The sequence below is a fragment of the Choloepus didactylus genome, chromosome 1 (genome assembly GCF_015220235.1).
Source record: "Choloepus didactylus isolate mChoDid1 chromosome 1, mChoDid1.pri, whole genome shotgun sequence".
Lineage (NCBI taxonomy): Eukaryota > Metazoa > Chordata > Mammalia > Pilosa > Megalonychidae > Choloepus > Choloepus didactylus.
The window spans coordinates 205,684,002-205,704,590 of NC_051307.1; the positions used below are offsets into that span (position 1 = coordinate 205,684,002).

Sequence of the window (20,589 nt, forward strand, 5' to 3'; positions counted from 1 at the left end):
TGGGGCATGGATAGGAGAGGAGACCCACAGCAACACAGGTTTAGAGGTTAGGGACCCAGATCACCCCTATCCAACACAGGCTCCCAGGAAAGGCCCTCGCTTCCCTCCTGGGACTGGGAGCCATGTCCCTGTCCCTCCTTTGTCTCTTCCGTGCCAGCTTCTTAGGGCTCAGCAGGCAGGTCTGTTCCTGAGCACTGCTTTGAAAACCAGATGATGCTGCGCAGATGCCATTTCAACGGGGCCCAAAAGCTTGCTGAGAGAGTCTGGGAGTTGGTCTATAACAATCTCAAACCTATTCAATTTTCTTTTTTCTTTTTTGAGTCAAAATTGAGCCCACAAAGCTGACTGACCCTCTGCTCCTGGAGAATGTTCCCCAGCCCTGGGCCCCAACTGGGGGCTGATGCAATACTTCTTAAGTGGGTGACAATCTCCTAAGCCTGAGTTTCCATGTTTGTAGAAGGAAAGAAATGGGCTGAAAGCTCTCCTTGGGCCCTATGCGCTGCAAGCCCTTGTGGCCAACAGTCAAAGACTCTAATATCCCACAAAGCTGAGCTTCCAGGATGCGATTCTGAGGCCTGGGATTTGGCCGGACGGAACCAGAGATGCCCCACTCCCTGGGCTCAGGCTACCCTTCTTTATTTGTAATGCGCAGGAAGCCCCTCCCCATCACGGTCCACGTCACACCGGTGGCCCTGTGACTGCTTCTGCCACATTTAGGTTGTTTCTGCCCTGGCAGCAGGGGCAGCGAGAGGCATGAGGGCCAGCTCTTCCCATCACACCTACAGCTCCACACGCCAGCAGGAAATCTCCGTTCCTGGGGGCCTCTCTTGGTAATCCAGCTTGAGCTCTCTAGGCGGGATAGACAGACAGACATGCAGGTGATCAGCCCATCTCAGGGGTGGTGAGAAGAGAGGGGCCCCTCTGGAATTCCCTCAGAAACAGGCCGACAAGGCCCAGTCACCCAAAGGATCACCAAGGGCACCCAGTTGAGAGATCTCCAGGGACCAGGGCTCCGAGGGTTTGGGGATGGGGGTCTCATGCTGCCCCAGCCCACCCAGTGATCTCTGGGTTGGTGTGTTTTCTGTGGATCTGAGCTGACTGTTCTTTGTGGGGTCACTGGGAGCTGGGGCAGACATGTCAGAGGCATCAACCTTTCCTCTGACGGTTTCTAAGTTCCGGGGCAAGACAGGAGGGACAGGGGCCTGCTGAGTTCAACCCCCACCCTCCCTGTCCCACCCCCGGGAGCTGCTTGTGCTAGGTCACCTGGTGGCAGTGTATTCATTCCCCTGAACCCTCAGTGTTCGCTTGCTGTCATCCGCCGCTGCTGGGGGCTCCCAGAGCAGGTTCTGGTAAAACTGGCCTGGGAGACAAAGGGCAGATCAGCAAGGGATACAGAGAGGGGGAGGCTGGGAGACACACAGAGGAGGGGATGCTGTCTATTTCCAGGCAGGGGTGGTCCCAGGGATGTCCCAAGCCCGGGCCACGAGCAGCGTACCGAGGAGCCCGCTGACGTGGCTGGAGAAGCGGTCAGTGTTCCGCAGAAGGAGCCGGAGGCCTGCCCCAGGGCCTTCCCAGGACAACAGCCCGATGGTTACTTTGTGTGGACTACTGAGCAGCAGGAGGCCGGCCTCGTCCATGGTCATCTTTAGGCTGCGGGAACAACCAGCACGCTGAGCAGGGAGGTGGGGCACGGGGAGCCTGCAGGGAATCTGGGCCAGGACCTCGGCAGGCGGCGTCAAGTGTGGGCAGGGGCTCCCCTCTTGTTCTTAAGAACTCACAGGGCGGCCCTGGGTGAGGAGTCCCTTAGATCTTCTGGGCTTCAGTTTCTTCATCAGAAAAATGGGACTGACATTAACCAGTTTGATGTCCAATTATCCCAGCATTATTTATAAATAGCAGTTCCTTTCCCTAAGGCTTTCTTAAATTTGGATTCTCATGAATTAGTTTTATATGATTTAGGGAGTTTCTCTGACACACCTACTTGGCCCCTTTTTGTTTTCATGGCTGGCACCAGGCTCTTTGGTTGGGTAGTTTAAGAATGCGGTTCAATGTCTAGGAGAACAAGTCCTTCCTCATTCTGTGCCCTCCTTTTTGTCTTAAAATACTCTTTGGAATCCTTGCCAGTTTGGCTTTCTTATGAAAGTTAGACTCCTCTGGCACGTTGAATAAAAGCCCTGCCTATCCTCTGTGAGGTTACTTTAAATGGAATTGCCCTGAACTTGCACCAACCTGCCGACTCAACTCAATCACAAAGACGTGGTCTATTTTTCTCTGTGTATCTCTTCTGTAGCTCATGAGAGATCAAGAAAGTATTTGGATTCCCTAACACTATGACTATTAGGAATTCTTTACTCCCTTTTGTAGTTTTTATGTCCAATTCATAGATTTCTGTATTCATCCAATAACAGGAAGTCTTAAGAGATCTTTTATGAAACCAGAAAGTTTTCAGGTGAGCCCTCTGGATTTCCTAGCTGTGCCCTTGTTTGTCCAATGGAAGCAAGTCCCTGCTGAAGGGTTCAATGACACAGCCAGGAACAGGGCTCTCCATCCTCGGGGCCAGGGTCCTTGGCCCCTCTTCCAGGACCCTCGTGGCTTCCAGAGCCCAGAGCTGCCTAGGGAAGTCTCTTCAGTGAGGCAGCCACACCACCCAGAAGGGGTTGCCATCTGTCTCCATTTCCCACCAGCCACCCAGGATGTGCTGCCATGTGGACTTGTTTCTTTTCACTCAGGCTTCAAATCCATGCGAGGGGTGGGAGCAATAACTTCTCCTGGTGAATAGTGCTTCCCAGATTCTCATTATTGTCCCTATTAACTCACCACATATACACGCCACCCTGAAGTGTGCCTGTGGATGCTGCACTATCTAACAGACATAGCAGTTCCCAAGGGCATTCTCTTATCAACCCTCCCCTCAAGCCCTCTGAGTTGGGGCTGGGATTTTCACCCCTAGTTTTTGGTGAGGAAACTGAAGCTCAGAGGGGCTAAGTGGCCTGCCCAGGGCCACACAGGATCAACAGCAGAGCTGGGTCCAAACCATAAACCTCCTTCTGCATGGGACTGTGCCTGTCTGTTGCAGAGGACTCCCACCCAGCCTCTGTCCCCAGGTTCACAGCCTCAGGACTCCTGTCAGCACTGAGATTAGGCAACGGGGCCCGAGAGTCACCCTCCCGCTAGGTGCCCCAGCCTGGGGCTTACCCGGGTATCACCAGGAACAGTGTTTTTTTCCACTTGTAAGCAGAGCTTCTTTGGTTCTGAATCACCACCACATGTTCAGGGAATGCCTGGACCTGCAGCAGGGGGTCCTTGAAGGCCACCTTGATCCATGAGAACTGATCCTTCTTCTTCTCATACTCGCCTGTCACCTCCACCCCTGGGGGGCCGGGACCAGAGAGGTCAGAGCTGTGGCCCCAGCCAGGGGTGGGCACCGGCCTCAACAAGAAGTGCTCCCTGGTTATGTCCCCCGGGAGCCCTTCTTCACCACCTCACCGGCTCAGGAGGGGAACCCCACGGCTGGAGCTCCCCTTCCTCAGCATTCCTTCGCACAGGGGGCCCAATTCTCACAATCTTTCCACATACCCCGCAGTTTCGTGTGGCTTTGGAAAGGCCCCCAGATGCTCCGTGATGGCCACTCTTGGGAACCCCCTCAGAAGGAGACCTCTGAGAAGGGAGGTCTTGTCTCGAGTCAACAGACCTTCATGGCCTGGCAAATGCTGCTGTGTGCCTGCCCCTGGGATAGATGCCACGGCCAAGACCGAGACAGATGCCACGGCCAAGACCGAGACAGACCTGCCCATGGGGTGCCAGAGGAAACTCTGTGGGTGATGCACAAGTGGATGCAAGTGTCAGGTACAGGGGTGAACGTGCCATGGTGGGTGCTGGGCCCACGGGTGAGCACTGCACATGCATCTCTGTGGGCTGGTGTCAAGCCACTGCCTCTGGGTGCTGAGGCAGCTCAGGGTGGATGACTGTGTGTGCATTCTCACCTTGGTCAGGGTCTGAGAGCAGGTTCACTGGCCCCTGGGAGTGTCTGAAGTCCACACAGAGCCGGTCCACGCTCTGCCCGGGCAGTGGCAGGATGGCGTGAGGAGCCTGGGTGGGGGCTGGGACAGCAGGCGCACAGGTCCTGGGGCAGGTAGAGCAGGCTGGGGTTCCAGGGTGGGGAGGGGTGCCGAGGGGGTTGGAACTTACCTGGGCCTGAGGCTGTCGCGGCTGTTGCTGAAAGAAGGAAAAGTCTAGGTTTAGGCAGCCCCTTCCTGGGGAGAGGGCGGGGAACTGGGGGACCGAGTAGTGGCTGGGTGTGCCCAGGGCTCCCTCTGCACTTCGGTATTGAGAATCCCACGTGACATGTTTGTGGAGTTGTAGGTCTCCCTGTTACAGGGCAAGAGGCTACTCCAGGGGGTCTGGCCTAGGGAAGGGCACCTTCGGAATTTATGTCCACATCATAATGAGGCGCTAAGAAGGGTGATGGTGGCAAAGCAGACATTAGAACAGGAACAGCCAGGAACAGAGGGAGAAGGGTGATCTGCACACCCTCCGGCAAACAATGCCGTCTGCCATCCACCAAGCCCCAGCACTATAATCTGCGCCACACATACACCCAACCTAGGAGAGCTGCAAAGTTGGAGATTTTCAAACAGAAGAGCATGATACTAGGGAAAATGCTGAGGAGACAGCATCTCTGCTGGCTCTGCCGGCTGTGTCTGAGTCCAGATTTGGGGATTAGAAACAGCTCAAGGGACTGCTGTTGGCTTTGTGAATGGAGAGAGCCTTCCCTTTTAGAAGGTTCCTTCATAAGCCAGTCTCTAGAGTGTAACAAACCCGATTTAATGAAAATGAAAGGATTTGTGATGTCCTGCCTTGGGGACAGGATGTCTGAGGGGGCTGAGGAAGACAGAGTCTCTCTCAGGCAGGTGTCCACAACCTTTGGGGGAAGAGGTACCTTCAGAGGGAAGGGAGGGAGGGAGCTAGCAATGACTGGTCCAAGGAACTCCATGATGAGCAATCTTGGTCCAACCCACCCCTCTTGGGACCTGAGGGTTCCCTCTGAACAAGGAGCTGGGGAGAGGCTGCTCTGTCAGAGCCATGCTCTGGCAACCTAGGACTCCAGAGACAGCCGAGAGAGGTGGGAGAGCTCACACCTGAAGAGAGTGCTGAGGACAAGGCAAAGCGTGAATGGCAGGCAGAAAGGAAGGCGAGGGCTGGCCCCTTGGGAAACGCTACATGCCCACCCCCAAGCCCCCAGCCCAGACCCCCCTTCAGGAGATGATCCCAGATTAAACCCACCCACAAGGGTCTGTGTGTAGAGCTTTATCTCACCCAACTCCATGGGATAGTTTCAATTATTATGAAGAAACTAAGGCCCTTGGAGAGTCAGAAAGCGGCTTACCTAACACTACGTTTGACAGCGTTAACTGGGTATGATGGTGGAAGGGAGGAGGAGCTGGAGCAAGAGGAGGCCCAAGGAGTTCGGTCATCGTTGGGAAACTGGTTAATTTCTTTCTAAATCCGGCTTTTGGAAAAGGTGACACAAGCAGAGTCTTCTCTCAGGCAGCGTCTTGGGTCCCCACAGCCAAGGGCTCTGGGCTCCCATCTCAGGCGAGGGATGAGGTGAGGGCGGCTGGCTCCCCTCCTCACACCCAGCCACTCGGACGACCCCCTCCCACAGCTGGAACAACAGTGGGCCCCTCTTGAACCCCCACCCCCTGGAATGTCTCGCCCCACCCCCGGCAGCGGCCCTCAGGCTAACCTTGTCCGCTCACTCCTCCTCTTCCCGTGAGGAGAGCTTCCGCAGCGCCGCCTCCTAAGCAGACACGTGTGGACTTGAGTCCCAGCCCCACCGCCAGCCAGGTGAGCCTGGCAGGTGATTTCCAGTCCATAGCCAGGGGCCAAGGTCACGCCCACCTCCCCCACCCACCCCCTCCACTGCTACCTATTATTCTGGCCCCTGAGTCTACCACGTGGTGACTTCTGAAGACAGTGTGACCTGGAAAGCAGAGAGACCTGGGTTTGCTTCTTGGATCCACCTTTCTGGGGCCCCCCGTTAGACAGGGATTGTGTCCCCAGTGCCCGGGACAGGGACTGAAACAGAGGCATGCCAGCCGATATGTGAACGAACAGGTGACTCAGCTCTCCAGTGCACAGGCAGTAGTTGCTGCCTCCTGGCAGCTGGGCTGGGCTGGTGAGCCCTGGGGCTTCAATAGGACCTGCAGAGCTGGGCTCACGGAGGGCACGGCCCCTGCCAGTGACCCCGTGGGGCTGGGGCACAAGGCCCTATGTGGGCAAACTGTCACCCAGGCCAGCCTTTGAGGATATTAGGCCCTTACCAACTCCTGATGGGAGGTCTTTATGTCTGCTTCCTGGATAAAACAAAGAGAGAGATATGCTGTCAGGGAGGTAGTGATAAATTTGAAGCACTTATGTTTAATCTTGCTTCCCAGTCCCAGAACTACCCAGGTACAGGGAAGGGAGTCAGGAGGCCTGGCCTCAGTTTCCTCATCAATGAGACGGGACAAGTCTCCTGGGGCTCCCAGGAGTCCGTGGGTGGCAGTGCTGTGGTCTCGGTTGGGAGTCAGGAGATGGCTGGGGAGGATGCTGGGGAGGAACTCTGCCGCCCAGGAGGCTGGGATCTCAACCCCACACCCACCACCTTCCACGGGCTTCTCAGCAACTTGAGACTGGTTTTGGCCTTCAGGTTTGGTGACCACCATAGATGTGAGAGGGGTGACGAAGTTGTATTTGAGCGACAAGCTCAGAGTTTGGTTCTTGAGGGCCTGCTGCTCGGCGTCGGGCGCGGAAACCCTGCAGGTTGAGGACATCAGAGCTCAGCAGGACCCTGGAGACCTGGACAGATTTTCTACTCTCTTCCAGCCTCTTCTGGGAAGAGAAGTCTTCTGAGAGAGAGTCTGGAGCTCAGATACGATACAAAACCCCACTCTCTGTCTGGGAGATGCTCCATGCCAGCTGATGCCCATGTCACCAGCAGAAGGCCTGGGAGGCACTAGTGCCACGTGCAACCCCCAGCCAGTCCATGACAGTCCAGGTCACTCACATTTGCTCCAGCTGTTGCTGGATGGTCAGGTATGCCCAGAGTCGCTCAATGAAGTTGTGGAAGACGTACTTGGGGCTCTGGAACTCCTCCTCCTTCTCCGCCACTCTGGACTCCGTTTGGAAGGTGAAATTCTGCTTATTCTGGAAAGAGGGTCTCTACCAGGTCAGGAACAGTGAGGGCCTGACATCTACACCTGCCCTGGCCCTTCCTGGCACTTTTGAGAGAAGCCTGAATTGAGCTGGGGCGGGTCTCATATGCTGGCTGCCAGGATTGCATTTCCTTGGAGTAGTGTGGGGGAGGGAGGAAGTATAGGGGTGCAAGGAACTCAGTCACAGAGCCTGCACGGATGAGAAGGAGGTGGAGAGGAAAGGTAGCAAATTATCCCAGGTGCAAAAAGGCCAGCACAGAACCAGGAGATCAGGGCAGAGCTTTTGGAAGAAAGGGAAGTGAGGACAGGATCTGGACCCTGAGGTCAATGTAGAAACAGCAGGAAGGATTTGTAGGAGAAAGGGTTCTTAGATATAGCTCCTCCTCTGCTGGGGAAACTGGGGATGGAGAGGGAAGGGCCTTTTTCCAAGTTCAGAACAAAATTTAGGCTCTGTGTTCTGGGCCCTGCCCACCCCAACAAACTGTCTCCTGCCCAAGCCCACTGCTGGGCTATACACTGGGGGACAGTGACAGGGAAGCATATGCCCAAGCTTTGTGGACTGACTGCTTCCTCCCCTGGGGAGGGGCCTGTGGTCCCAGGCTGATCCTGCTTGCAGCCTGGGACACGGGGGGGGGGGTCCGTGGGCAGAGGAACTCCAGCCCTCTCCCACCAGAGCTCCCCACGGCAGCCAAGAGACCTTGGACATGTGGATCAGACCCAGCCCCCAGCCCCGCCCCTCCCCGCCCCCTGCTCCAACCTCCTCTTCTGTTTCTCACACAGAGCTGAGCTTCCCAAAGCTTCATCACACACAGGCCACCTGTGCAAAATTTGCCCTATCTACACATGCAGCTATTTATTTGATGTTCTCCCTTAAATGAACTTTAAATAGATGAACACTTTATACTTGGTCTTGTCCCAAGGAATATCTGTGACATCTTAGGTTTGAGGTTTGAGTTATATTTTCCAGAATACATAACTACTAAAACAAAGACATGTGTTTGTGAATTCACCCGAATCACCTTGAGTTCTGCATTTTATCCTGGCCTCCAGGATAATAGCAGCAGCTAACCCTGATGGAGTGCTTACTCTGAGCCAGATGGGAATCCCCACAGCTGCCTTACAAGGGGGAAACTGAGGTACAAGGGAGGTTAGCTGACCTGCCGAAGATCTCACCTCTGGAAGGGGGCAGAGCTGGAATGAAGCCGGGCTGGCCATGGGGCCTGTACTGACAGTCAGGACACTCGGCTCCCACTCCCCGGATGAGGCCCCACATCCACCTGCCTCGCCCCGCTTGCCAGTCTCCCCACATATGCTGTTCCTACCACACTGGCCTGGAACATTTCTCTCTCATTCCACCAGTGGGGCTCTGCTCTCTTCCTACTCACCCCTCAGTCTCGGCTGAGCCTCCTCCAGGAAGCCCTCCCAGACCTCCAGACCAGGCCGGGGTCCCTGGTGCTGCTCTCCCAAGTCCTTGGTGCCAGGTGCATCCCAGCCTGTGGCTCCCACTAGCCTGAGAATGCCACGAGGGCAAGGTTCACCCACTGCTGTGAAGGACTTAGAGAAGGGCCTAGAGAAGGACTTGGCAAATAGGAGGTGCTTGGTTTCTCTTTGAGAGTGAGAGGCACTCCCCAGGAGTCCCAGTTCCTCTGACTTGAAAGGTGGTGGAGTGTGCCACCCCACTGGCTCCAGCTGCCCTTCCCCACCAGGATGGCTGGGCCACACTCACCACTCGCCCGCTGACTTTGGCCAAGAGCACATCAGGGCCCTGGTCCCGGAGCTTCCCGGCCACCACCATCTCTGAGCCCTTGAAGAGGAGCCGGAATTTGTCCTGAGTGACTGTCTCCACGGCACTGCTGGGGTATTCAAAGGCCACTGCCGTCATCAGTGGGTTGGCCACCTCCTGGTAGAAGTCCTGCAGGGTGGGGGGTGTCAGAAAGGCCAGCTGGGGCTGCCTGGCCTCTCTGTGCCCTCCCACACTCACACAGCCTGCCTGGGGGGTGGCATGGAGTGGGGGTGGGTGCTGGCACCTGGAGCTGCAGGGCGGAGTCTGAGTCCTCGTAGATGCGCCGAGCCAGGCCGCCATTCTCCAGCCCCAGCTTCTCCAGGAAGGCATAGTTGACATCAAAGCCAAAGCCCAGACAGAAGAGGCTGAACTGGCCGCCTATGGCTTCCCGCACATTCTCTTGGATCCTTGAGGGGTTGGTCTCACCTGGACTCACCAGTTTGGAAGGGGGTGAGGTAATAGTGATTAGCTCAAGGGATGTTTCTGGAATCTGAGAGCTGGAAGGGCCTCAGAGACCCCCACCCCCCACAGCTCCCCCAGTCAGCGAGGATGGGGCTCTAGCTGCCTGCCCTGGGCATCATGCCCAGGAGTTGCTGGCCCCGCCTCTCTCAGTCCACTCACCCACAGTGGGGTCCCCATCAGTGAGGAGGATGATGAGCGCAACGCTCCCACTGGGCAGCAGCTCTGCCCGGTTGCTCTCCTCCAGCAGCTTCACAGCATTCAGCACGGCCTGGTTGATGTTGGTCCCTGAGGGACACACACTCTCAGGGTGGCGCCCCACCGCATGCGCCCGAGCTGAGCTCGCGCCTGGAAAGCCCCTGCCCTGCAAGGCCACAGAGGAGCTCACCGCCCCGGGCCTGGATGCTGGCAGCGTAGTTCTTGGCCTCATTCACGTTCTCGGCCGAGGCTGGCAGCAGCGAGGGCTTCCACTGGGTCGCTTCACTGCTGAAGATGATGAGGTTGAACTGGTCTTTGGGGTTGAGGTCATCCAGGATCTTCATTAAGGCTTCTCGGGTCTGGTCAGCAGGAGGGGAGACAGGAAGGGCTGGCTCAGTGGAGCCTTCAGGCTGGCATCCCTGGCCCACACCCCCTGGGTGGGGGTTTGGGGGAACCCAGGGAGATGGAAGAGGGTCTATCTGCTGGATGGAACTGATGGCATGAAGAGCCTGGGAGTTTCCAGGGTCCTGCCTTGGCCCCTGGGACCCACCTGCTGGATTTTCTTGCCACTCATGGAGCCGCTAGTGTCAATGACGAAGATCACATTCTTGGGCATTGTGGGCAGGCCCTCAGGGGCAAAGTAGTGCACAAAGTAGCCGTTTTCGATCTGCAGCCAGATCAAGACGGTACCCAGGCGGTCAGGGTGGCAGCCCCTGCCCCCAACCCACCTCCCCATCCTCCTCCACCTCTGGGTCACCAAGCTCCCTAGGCTCGCCTCATTCCAGCCCCACCATCTCCCCTCCCACCACCAACTCCCCACATCCTCGCCATCTTTCAGGACTGCAGAAAGCCTTGCCTGGTCATGCATGGCCTGCTGGGAACTTTCACTCATTTTACCTCTTATTTGTTTTAGTATTTGAGGCAGCTTATCCTAAAAAGCTCAGACAAAATAAAACTGAGATCCAGCAAAGGAGGGAAAAAGACTCCAAAAGCAAGTAGTAAAAGGGAAGTGTAATGATGCCAGCAACTTGTGTGAAAGAAGCTACTGCACTTGAGCATAAAACCGAGCTCTGAGCTCCCTGGCAGAAAAGGCAAAGAGGGAAATCCCGCAGAGCAGCTCTCTTCAGTAGACAAACATTTTCTGCTTCTGAAAGGAATCTGTTTAACAGGCAGCACAACTAAACTGCTTGTTTTCTGTCTATGTCTAGTGCATGCTGCTAAGTAGGGGAGTTCATGTTGCCTCTTCCAGTACACCCAAGCTAATGCCCTTGAGGGTGGACAGATTTCCAAGCTGCACTACTCCGGCCTGGAGCACACCCACATGAATGGAGCCCCCGGAGAGGGTTCGGTTCACATCATAGCGGATGATGAAGCTGCCATCCAGGACCGTGTCCTGCTGCTCTGAAGACTTCTGCTGCTGGGATAGTGACGGCTTGAACCGGATGTGAGCCTAGAGGAACCATCAGGACTGAAGTTGGCAGGAGCACGGAAGCCTTGCCGACAACACCCCTCATCCTCACTGGTGCACGAAATGAGAATCCAGCCTTGGTCTCTATTCCAGGGAACCTTCTGGCAGGCTGAGCTATCAGATGGACTGCCTCCCTAGGGGGTGGGAGGGCGAGGGACGCTCCTGTGGCCAGAGCCCAGCAAGCAGGGGCTGGGCTTAGGGGGCGCACAGTGCCATTCTCTCCTCCTCCCCGGTAGCCCAGAACCCTCACATCAATCTGCTCCCCAGGTCCTCCCCCGACAGATCTGAGTTGCTACCTGAACCTTCCATCCTTCTCTAGGCCTTGCCCTCCCCACATCTGCCAAATGGCATCTGCAGCTCGGGGAATCTGCCCCACGTGTCTGTCTGGAAACCCAGGCTCAGAGGGCTGGTGTCTTCACCCCCCTGACCACAGCAGGCCCACCTTAGTCTTGTTCTGTGAGCTGGTGAGGGCGTCCACCAGCTGGTTGGTCAAGAAGGTGCTCTCTGTCTCCAGGAAGCTGATGCCCTGAGGCTCGAAGATGTGAATGTCCACCTGGAGACAAAGGTGTGGGCCACTGGATTGGCCAGGACCATGGGCTGGGCCTCACAGGAGGCTGAGCAGGATGGAGGGGCTGGCTCTCAGCAGAGCAGGGGGACTTCAAGGAAGGCTCCTGGGAAGAGGTAGCACCAGGTACCTGCAGGTGCTGGACCAGCTGCTGAGGCCGGATTTTCAGCAGCAGCTCATATGCCCCCAGATGCCGTTGGAGCAGCTCCTCGTACACCAGCTCGAAGGTGACCTTGGCAGCAGGGGCCACGCTGACTGACACCTGGAACTGCTCCATCTTTCTCCCAGTGGCCCTGGGGGAGGAGGGCATCAGGCCTGCTCCTCCAGGCCAGGTGGGATTAGGCTACTGGAGGTGGGAGGGGGGCTAAATGGCAGGAAGGCTCCCCCACACCAGCCCGTGGGGCTCCTGCCACAGTCCCCTTCAGCTCACCTGACGAGGCCGGCGCTCTCTCCCCTGGCCACGGCTGCATGGTACTGCTCCTGGGCTACAGCCTTCTCCTTGATGTTCCCGGGGTAGGTCACACCGTCGATGACCCTGGGGCAGGTGAGTTGTCAAGACCCTGGTGGGAAGGGGCCCACTCCACGGCCTCCTCCAGGGAGCCTCCCCAGGATTTGGTGTGCCTCTTGACTGGGTGCTACCTGTCTGCCTGACACTTATTTACTATGCACGTACTGCATACAAGGCCCCGTGCAGGCACCAGGTAAGGGGACAGCCCGTACGGAGGCCAGCCATTTCCATCCTCCCCAAAGCTGTGCACAGTGGTGGTGACCATGGGTTTTACTGAAGGGACAGGGAGCGGTGTTGCAGAGGAGGAGACAGGGGTGGGTTCAATTATTCCTCTCTTTGCCCTTCCAAGTCGGGCCCACATTCCAACCTGCCCCTCTGCCTCACGGACTTTCCCCACAAGAACCGGCTAAACACCAGCAAGAGCTTTCTGACCCCTTCCCTGCTGTTGTCTCCCGCTGTCCCACCAACACAGGGCACTCTGCAGGGGCCTGACACCTTGGGAAATGGGTTTAGGGCAACTGGTGGGTGGGACTCCTAGGGGGTGAACATGCTCCTAGTGGCCATTCTTTGGGGATGGAGAAGTAGAGCTGATCAGCTGTTTCTCTGGGAAGGAAAAGGACTCTTTGTGATGTAAGTATGGACATGTCAGGTAAACACATGCCTGATCCATCTGGGGGTGACATGAAAGGGTGGGGGTGTGCGGGCTGGGGTGGGAGGTGAGCAGGCCAGGGTGGCTGGATCAAGCTGCCCTCCTCCCCCTCCCTGACCTTCCTGGTTAGAATTTAACTCTGGGGCAGAGCTGGGACTGCTGGGTGGGTGGCAGGTGTCCTCCTCCTGGGAGGGCTGTTCACCGACTCTCCAGACACTCCCCTGGGGCTCCCAGCCAGGCCAGGCAGTGGAGCACCTGGCCCTGCACTTCCCTACCAAAGAAAGGTGGTACTGCCAGTCCTGGGCTCTCCCTGATGTGCTGGGCCCAGCACCTGGCAACCCGTGGGCCTTGGCATCTGTGTTGGAGCCGGGCACAGCCCGTGAGGGTCACAGTGCGAGTGTGGGCAGCAAGGCCCAGGCTCCGGTGTGAGGCCGGGTCAGGCTGCTGTGACTGTGTGTGAGGGGGGGAGAAAACCACGGGGACCCCTGCCCCCATGCAGAGCTTTTGAGGGGTCTCATCTGGGACCCCACTCATTACCCTTTCAGAGTTTCTGGGACCAGCCTCTCTCTGCCCTCAATCAGTTTCCCCTGTGGGGCCAGGAGCAGACACGGTGTTCTCTCGAGTTTAGTAAACATTACAAAACTGAATCAGGAAGGATGGGGGAGGAAGGCAGAGGACAAGGGGAGGATCGGCAGCAGCTCACAGAGTCCACAGAAACCCCAGAGCCTCCCGAAGGGGCCACTGACCCAGAGCAGAAATGCCCTCCGCAGCTCCCAGGAGAGGGGGAAAGGGGATTAGTTTGGCTTAGAATTTCCAGTGACAAGGAGAGCCCCATCCTCAAGGCAACGTTCCACTGGTGGGCAGCCGTGGGGGTAGAAAGTTTTTCAGTATTCTGAGCTGGAATTGGTTTTTGCCTTAACTCCCCGAGTCTGTGCTCCTCAAAGGCAAAGATAAAAAGATGCTCTGGCCCAAACGCCTGCCACCTGGGCTGCACTCAGGGATGACGGACGGCTGGATGAAGGGGTGGAGGGAGGGCTGGAGCCAGGGAGGGAAACACCTTTGAATTGTATTAACTTCCTTGGTAGAGCCTCCAGCTCCCCGCAGCACCCACAGTTGGGGCACCCACTCCTGAGGGCATACATTCTGTCACATCTCACATCAGGCAGGGAGTTTGGAAGGGTGTGGGAGAGGCCATGCCCCAGTGCTGGGGTGGGGGGTGAGGTGGAGAGCTGGAAGGCACCTACATGGAGAAGTTGGTGATGAAGGCTTTCTTGGGGAGCTCCATCTGGAAGGTGGCCTCTTGCATCAAGTCGGCCCTGTTGACCACCCGGCTGGTGATGACCGTGTGGGCAAATCGGGCTGAGACCCTGGAGTCCACAGTGAGGCTGTAGATGTCGATGCCATTCTAGACAGAGGAATGGGGGGTAGGGTGGGGTTCGAGTCTCAATGCCTCCCCAGCTTGGGGCAGCAAGTCGGTCCTCATCCTGGTCCCATTCCAAGCCTTGACCCCTAACCCCAACTAAGCCTGTGACCAGGCCCTAGGCTAAGCCTAGTGGGACATTTAGAAAGTGAACACTCATCTCAAATGAGAGGCAGCTCTGTGCTTCACTCCCCACCCTACGGCGCCCCAGGGCTGGGGCTACCATCTGTCTTGTTCTGTGGGGCCCGTTGTACCCTTTGGGGAGGAACGAGCACACGGGGCTGGGGTGGAGGTTTAGGCAGAGGCGAGCAACAGAGCACCCTGGTGGGGACAGGGGCTCATACACAGTCTTAGCCCTGCCCAATGAAAGGGCAGTGAACAAGTCCTTTTATTTCTGGGGACACTGGCTTCCAAGGAAACTGGGGAGGTCAGTCCAGCCCAGTTGATCTGGGAGCTGGGAGAATCTGGGGGTAGACTAGGATCCACTCCCTAAGATGACAACGGGACTCTTCCTCTCTGCCCCTCTCTTCCCTGCAGGCAGGGGTTCAGGGACTTGGGACCTGTGGACCCTGGCAAATTCCTCCACCCATCTCCACAGGCATATGCTTTTTGCCCTCAGACAACCACCTTCCCTGAGGTCAGGAGGCCCCTAAGGAAGGACATGTGCACACACACAGACCCTTACACACCTCTTGTGTGGATGACCCTTTTTTAATGGGGGCACTACACGCAAAGCCCTCAGGGCAGTGCCTGGTACACGGTCAGCACTGCTTGCACACCCACGCTCACTCATGCTCACATGGCTGCATGCACAGAGGCTCTCCCCCACTTTGCAGATATGGCCCCTCGTTCACCAGCTCACAGCACTCACACACTCAGACACACACATGGGGTGCGTCTCACTCACAGACACCCGCTACCTTTTGGGCAGTGGTGGGCTGGAGGACAGCCAGCAGCGGGAGCAGGATGAGCATAATGCCTGAGGTGCGGGCAGGGGCCCGGGTCTTCATTCTGGCTCTGGTGCCTGTCAGGCTGCTCTGAACTTGAGAGGAAGCAGGGAAATCAATTAGTAACTTGCTTGCAGTCCCGCCCCTGCGGGGGCAGGTTCTGGGAAATTGGGATCTGTATGCCAAAAACATAGTGGTCCCAGATAAGCAGCCAAACTGCCAATGTCCCATGAACCTTGGCTGGAGATGGGAACATGTACCGAAGAAAGGCAGGCTCAGGTTTGTGCTGGGTACTGGCCCTCTTTCAGAAAGGCCCAGAACCTTCCCAGGCCACCCCTACCCCAGTCATTCTACCAAGCTCCTAGGGCTGGGGGACACGACAAGCCACAGTTTGCTCGCCACAAGTCCAGCCTGGGGTGAAACAGAGATGACCGAGAAGACTAGGACTAGACGGTGGGCTTCCTGGAGGAAGGGGGCCTTGGAAGCCAAGGCAGAATATAGCTGGGTCTTAAAGGCAACGAGAAGCCCTTGGAGGTGTCTGGGAGATGTGCTGGTGCCAAGGCAGGATAGCTGCCCCTTATTTCTGAGGTGACAGCTACTGGGCCCAGGAACCCCCTTCTCTCTCCTGCGGTCCCAGGCTGCTGTTTGGACCGTTAGTCTAGCCAGCTCCTTCAAGCTCACCAAAACAAAGACCTGCTAATTTGGCACCACAAACCAAGAGCCATAAAGATGTTCATAACCTGTGGCCTGAGGTCTCGCTCCTGGGAATTTATTAAGAGGAAAGTAAGGAACAGAAGGAAAAGCAAATTGCACAAAGAAGCTCCTGAAGGAGAAGACTGGGTGTGGTGCCACGCACACTCAAATGGCCTACGTGGAGGCGAGTCATGCCAAGGAAGGCCGTGAACCAGGGCACTGAGTGAGAAAGGGCACCAAGGCAGAGCTGTTGTCAGGAGTGGGTGTGACACTGCCACGGCGCAGACCAATGGGTGTGCTGCCCAAGGGCCAATGGGGGAGGACAGCAGATGACTTTATTCAGTTTGCTTTCATAACAAGAGCAATAAAGTGAATGAATGTTTGAAGATGTGGGTGCAGCTGGTGCTGTGTTCCTTGGTGGCTCTGGGAAAGCCTGAGTCTGTGACCCTAAAGATGCTTCACAATAATGTGGCCAGGTAGATGCCAAGTCCTGGATCAGGGAAGAGGGACGGCTTGGTGGCATCAGCCCTTTGAGGGGGCCAGCTGTCCTGGGGGTATACTCAGGGCCCTGGGACAGCGACCTGGCTCCCAGACGGCTGGGGACGTGGCTCCTCCAGTAGCCCTGCCTGCACCTCAGTGGGCAGCATCTGGCCCCAGGGAAAGGGCATAGCCTTGGGGGCTATTTCTATGGCATGAGAACAGCCAGAAGACTTATCTCTGTGCATATTTGACAGTGTTCCTCCTTTTGACTCTGGAAATCATTCATATTGTACAGGGGAGACATGCTCCTCTAGGGATCTGGGGGAACAGGCTTCCCCAAAGGGCAGAGTGAGCAGGCCCAGGCTCTGCCCCCACAGGACGTCTGCTCCCTTGGACATAGATATGGGCCCAGACTGGAACGAGAGCTATATAAGGAGGCCAGGCTGGCTGGGAGTCGTGTGAAAGGCTCTGAGCAGCCAGAGCTACCTGCCCAGAGGCATCAGCCCTGCCAGGCCAGCCCTGACCATGGTCTCGCCATCGCAGAGGGACAGACTCCTGTAGTCCTTGGAATCTGGCAGTTCCGTGAACACAGGGGACACTGAGCGTAAAGAAGGGAAGAGTCACACATGAGCCAGAACTCGTGGTGCCCATGTCCCTGGGAGTTTTGTGGGAGTGGAAAGGGGCAGGCTCACCCTGGCACTTGGAAGAGGAGAGAGTGGCTCAGGGAAATGACTGCTATTGGCCAGAGAAGAACCTTGACTTGGCTCTGCCTTTTAGGGGGTCACGAGCCGGTGAGGGGGCAGTGAGAGGCAGAATGCCGGGGATTTTGAGGTCACTGGGTCCTTGAAAGCAACTCAGTGGCTTCTGTGGAAGGCAGGGGTAGGGGTGAGCCCCAGGCCCCTGCCTATTCCCTTTTGAGCAACGTCACTGTGGTCTGTTTTATGGAATAGGCTCCAGATCAAGTCCCCTGCTACTGGGGGGTAGGGGTGGGGTGGGGGGACTGTGAAACTGAGGCTCAGAATAGAAGACAGTTCTGAAGTCAAACAAGGTCAACGCCTTGTTTGTCTACGACTAGGGCTCTTTCTAGTATGTCCCAATGCCTGAAATAGCACCCGAATTATCCTCTGGAACCCTCCTCAAAGCCCGGGAAGGGCACAGAACGCATTCCCACACTCCCACTCCAGGCCCCTCTCTCCTAACCAACACGCTCCAAATGCCGGGGCTTCTTGGGCATCCTCTTTATTGGTGTTTCCAAGGTGCTAGAGCACAGTCCCACGGCTGAAGTGCCAGGGCAGTGGGGGTGGGGGAGGGGGCGGGGGCAGTCCCAGAGTCAGCAGGAGGGAAGAGCATTATCTGGCATTAAAAAAAAAGAAATGTTCTTGTTAAAGGCTTCTGTGCCGTGGTGCTCGGGACGGCGAGGGGAATGGCGTGCACTTCTCAGCCAAAGACGCTCTTGGCAGGTCCAGCTTTGGGCTTCTCAAAAACGGTCTCAGTGCCTGTCCGGGAGCGGCTGAACACCGACGGGGCGGCCTCACCAGCTTGCTCTTATGGGAGGAGAGATACATACAGTCAGCAGCCTGGCCTGGCTTACTAGAGGGAAGGCCCTTTGGTGGGAAGATCCTCCCTCACCATCCCCAGCCGGGGGGCTTGGACTCTCAGGAAGGGACCCTTGCCCCTCACTGCCTCCACCACAGAAGCACACATGTGCTACACAACACCCCCTGGAGGACACTCACCACACTCCCGCATAACCTGGTAGGTCTTGGACTTGATGGCCTGGTTCTTGGTCAGATTCCCTCGGGCCCCCTTCAGGTCCTCCTCCTTCACAGGGGGGCGCTTCTTCTTGATGGGGGCTTCCTGAGCACCAGCCTTGGAGAGCCCAGAGCCTCGTCTCACAACTTGTGGCCTTGAGGCTGAGTCCCTTCCCCACCTCTTCCCTGCCAGTCCAAGACCCCACTCCTCTTTCACGAAGCCTTCCCTGACTACATTCTCTCCTCCCCCCAAGTCTCCAGCCCTCTTGGTCTGACTCATACATCTGTCCCTGCTCCACAGTTGGGAGCTCCTGGGGGCAGTGGCTGCTTTGGCCTCACGCTCACCCTGGCCAAGCTCAGGGCTGGGCACAATGGGGTAAGGGAAAGAGACTGGTCTTGAGATTCAGTGGCTCTGGGCCTTTCTGTGGTCAGGAATTTGGTTAGGTTCCAAGATCTGCCCATGGTGTGGCAGGGGGTCCCTTAGGAACTGCCCTCCCACCAAAACCAAAAACCAAACTAGTAATAACCTTGTGTTTTTGGGGGGGGGGGAGAATGGGGTAGAGGAACCAGATGCCCACCAAGTTACAGCCCAAAGGCAACTCCCACTCATGGGGCGGGCAGCAAGGGCCAACTCCCTCCGCCCCCGGCAGGCTGGGTTGTCAAGTGCTGGGGACATCCAGACCCAGGTGCCTGTGAGCCTGAAGCCTTATTCTTTCCTAAGCCCTAGGGGCAAGTGCAGGGAGTCCTGAGTCCCTGGGCCCGGGCTCGGCTACTTGGGACAACACACTATAGCCATGCCCAGAGACATGCCCTCCTTGGCAGATAACCAGGCACAGAGGATGCACCTGCAAATACAGCCTCATGTGCACGCGCACGCGCGCGCGCACACGCACACACACACACACACACACACACACACACTGCATGGCTACAGAGGTCACACTACAAATATATACAGCTCCACACACTACCACATAAGTGGCTCCCATGCACACATACAGAGGCATAAGCACACATGGAGATCTGTAAGGACCAGACATTTCCCCCACCCATCCTCACAAACCAAGGGACATCACCATACACAGGCTTAGTGGGGATTCCTCAGGGTAAGATAGGGGCCTGGGGTTGCCTTCTCTGAGCCCCAGCCTCCTATCTTTATGCTGAAGACACCACTGTTAGAGTCAACCGCATCTAGGTTTCCACCCTTACCCCATCTGAGCACAACACAGCCTATTCAGGGCCCTCCTACCTCGGACATGGTGGGTGCTGTGCAACAGCTGGCTCTCTGAAGGGTCTCTCTGGCAGGCAGTAGTCCGTGGAAGAGATCTGAGCAGTGCCCAGCCCTCGGGAGCTTATATAGTCTGCTCGTCTGTCGTGGGAAGTCACTCCCTCTCCTCCACCGGGCCCCCGATGATTCAGGTCCACACAGCCACTGGCTTCAGAGTTTATTCTTGGGGATGAGAGGGGCTTGCCGAGCTCCGTGCCTGGGGGGCTGCAACCTGGGGCCTTGATGGAAGCAGACAGCTGGAGAGACCCTGTGCCCTCGGGAACAGCTGCTCTATTAGTAGGTGGGAGAGGCCGGGACTGGCGGCGCCTCGGTATGTGTTTATGAATTTGAGTCCTGGACCACGTGTGTGACAGGCTGGGTTGTTGTCTGTCTGCAGCAGCCAATCCCAGCCTGTGGGGGTATCTCTGAGGAAAGGGAAGGCCCTCAGCCAGGCAGGACAGCTCCGAGATTGTTTTTCTTTTCCTCCACCCCTTCCTCTGGACTCCGGGGGAAAGACATTCCATCCCTGCACGGTGGCAGGGCAGAAGCTTCCTGTCTCTGACACTCTGAAGCATTTGCTCCTGGTGAACCCACTGCGCCCGCTCCGCAGACCCAGAGGGCAAGGGCCAGGCCTGGGCCCAGGTGGAGAAAACGAGGCCTGTGGATGCCTGTGGAGCTGCTCGTCATGTTTTTGCTGGTGCCCTTGTCCTGTCTGGTTCCCATGACAAGCTTAGCAAGGGGACAAAAAAGGGCAGGGGCTGAGGGGCCTGGAGAGCCGTGGAGAGCACAGTGAGGTGAAGGCAGGAGAGGCACAGAGCCTCTGGCTGAGAGGCGCTCACTGAAGGAGGGCGGGCCCGCAGGACAGTCTCAGCTGCAGAGAGGGTGGGGAGGAGGAAGCCAGCAGAAGCCAACAGCCCATGCCAGGTACTGAGCTGTGGAGAGGACAGGCCTGAGAGCTCTCCTTGGCTAGAAGCTCCCAACACTCCTGTCATCATAAGGGAAGACACCTCCCTCCCCCATGTGGGGCACCCAGGGCAGGACCATGAGCCTGGGGTGGGTGTGGGGAGTGGGTGTGAGTAGGAGGTCACCCCTACCCCCAGCCCTGCCCATGAGATCAGACACGCCCGAGTGCCTTTGCAGTTTGTGGTGGTGATTATTTTTATCCTTGAAGGCTCCAGGCAGTTATCCCAAATGCCACTCTACAG

The 20,589-nt window shown here is 57.0% G+C and overlaps 2 protein-coding genes across 2 annotated transcripts in view; both read right to left on the minus strand.

Annotated features, from left to right (window-relative positions):
- Positions 1 to 619: 619 nt before the first annotated feature.
- ITIH4 (inter-alpha-trypsin inhibitor heavy chain 4) lies at positions 620 to 15,318 on the minus strand. The gene is made up of 23 exons (XM_037798176.1): positions 15,167 to 15,318; positions 14,071 to 14,231; positions 12,100 to 12,204; positions 11,800 to 11,962; positions 11,547 to 11,657; positions 10,958 to 11,086; positions 10,187 to 10,303; positions 9,827 to 9,995; positions 9,601 to 9,726; positions 9,224 to 9,405; positions 8,923 to 9,108; positions 7,049 to 7,188; positions 6,644 to 6,798; positions 6,324 to 6,356; positions 5,930 to 5,983; positions 5,747 to 5,800; positions 5,387 to 5,509; positions 4,189 to 4,215; positions 3,984 to 4,100; positions 3,196 to 3,370; positions 1,496 to 1,650; positions 1,264 to 1,360; positions 620 to 849 (listed from the first exon to the last, which is right to left on the minus strand). The coding sequence occupies exons 1-23, from the start codon at positions 15,254 to 15,256 to the stop codon at positions 780 to 782; spliced, it is 2,739 nt and encodes a 912-aa protein (XP_037654104.1). The 5' UTR covers positions 15,257 to 15,318; the 3' UTR covers positions 620 to 779.
- Positions 15,319 to 17,589: 2,271 nt separating this feature from the next.
- Positions 17,590 to 20,589, minus strand: part of LOC119505431 (store-operated calcium entry regulator STIMATE) — a 100,830-nt gene continuing 97,830 nt past the window's right edge. The window contains 2 exon segments of the mRNA XM_037798220.1: positions 17,590 to 17,910; positions 18,103 to 18,235. Coding sequence (XP_037654148.1) covers positions 17,804 to 17,910; positions 18,103 to 18,235 — 240 coding nt within the window. The 3' untranslated portion in view covers positions 17,590 to 17,803.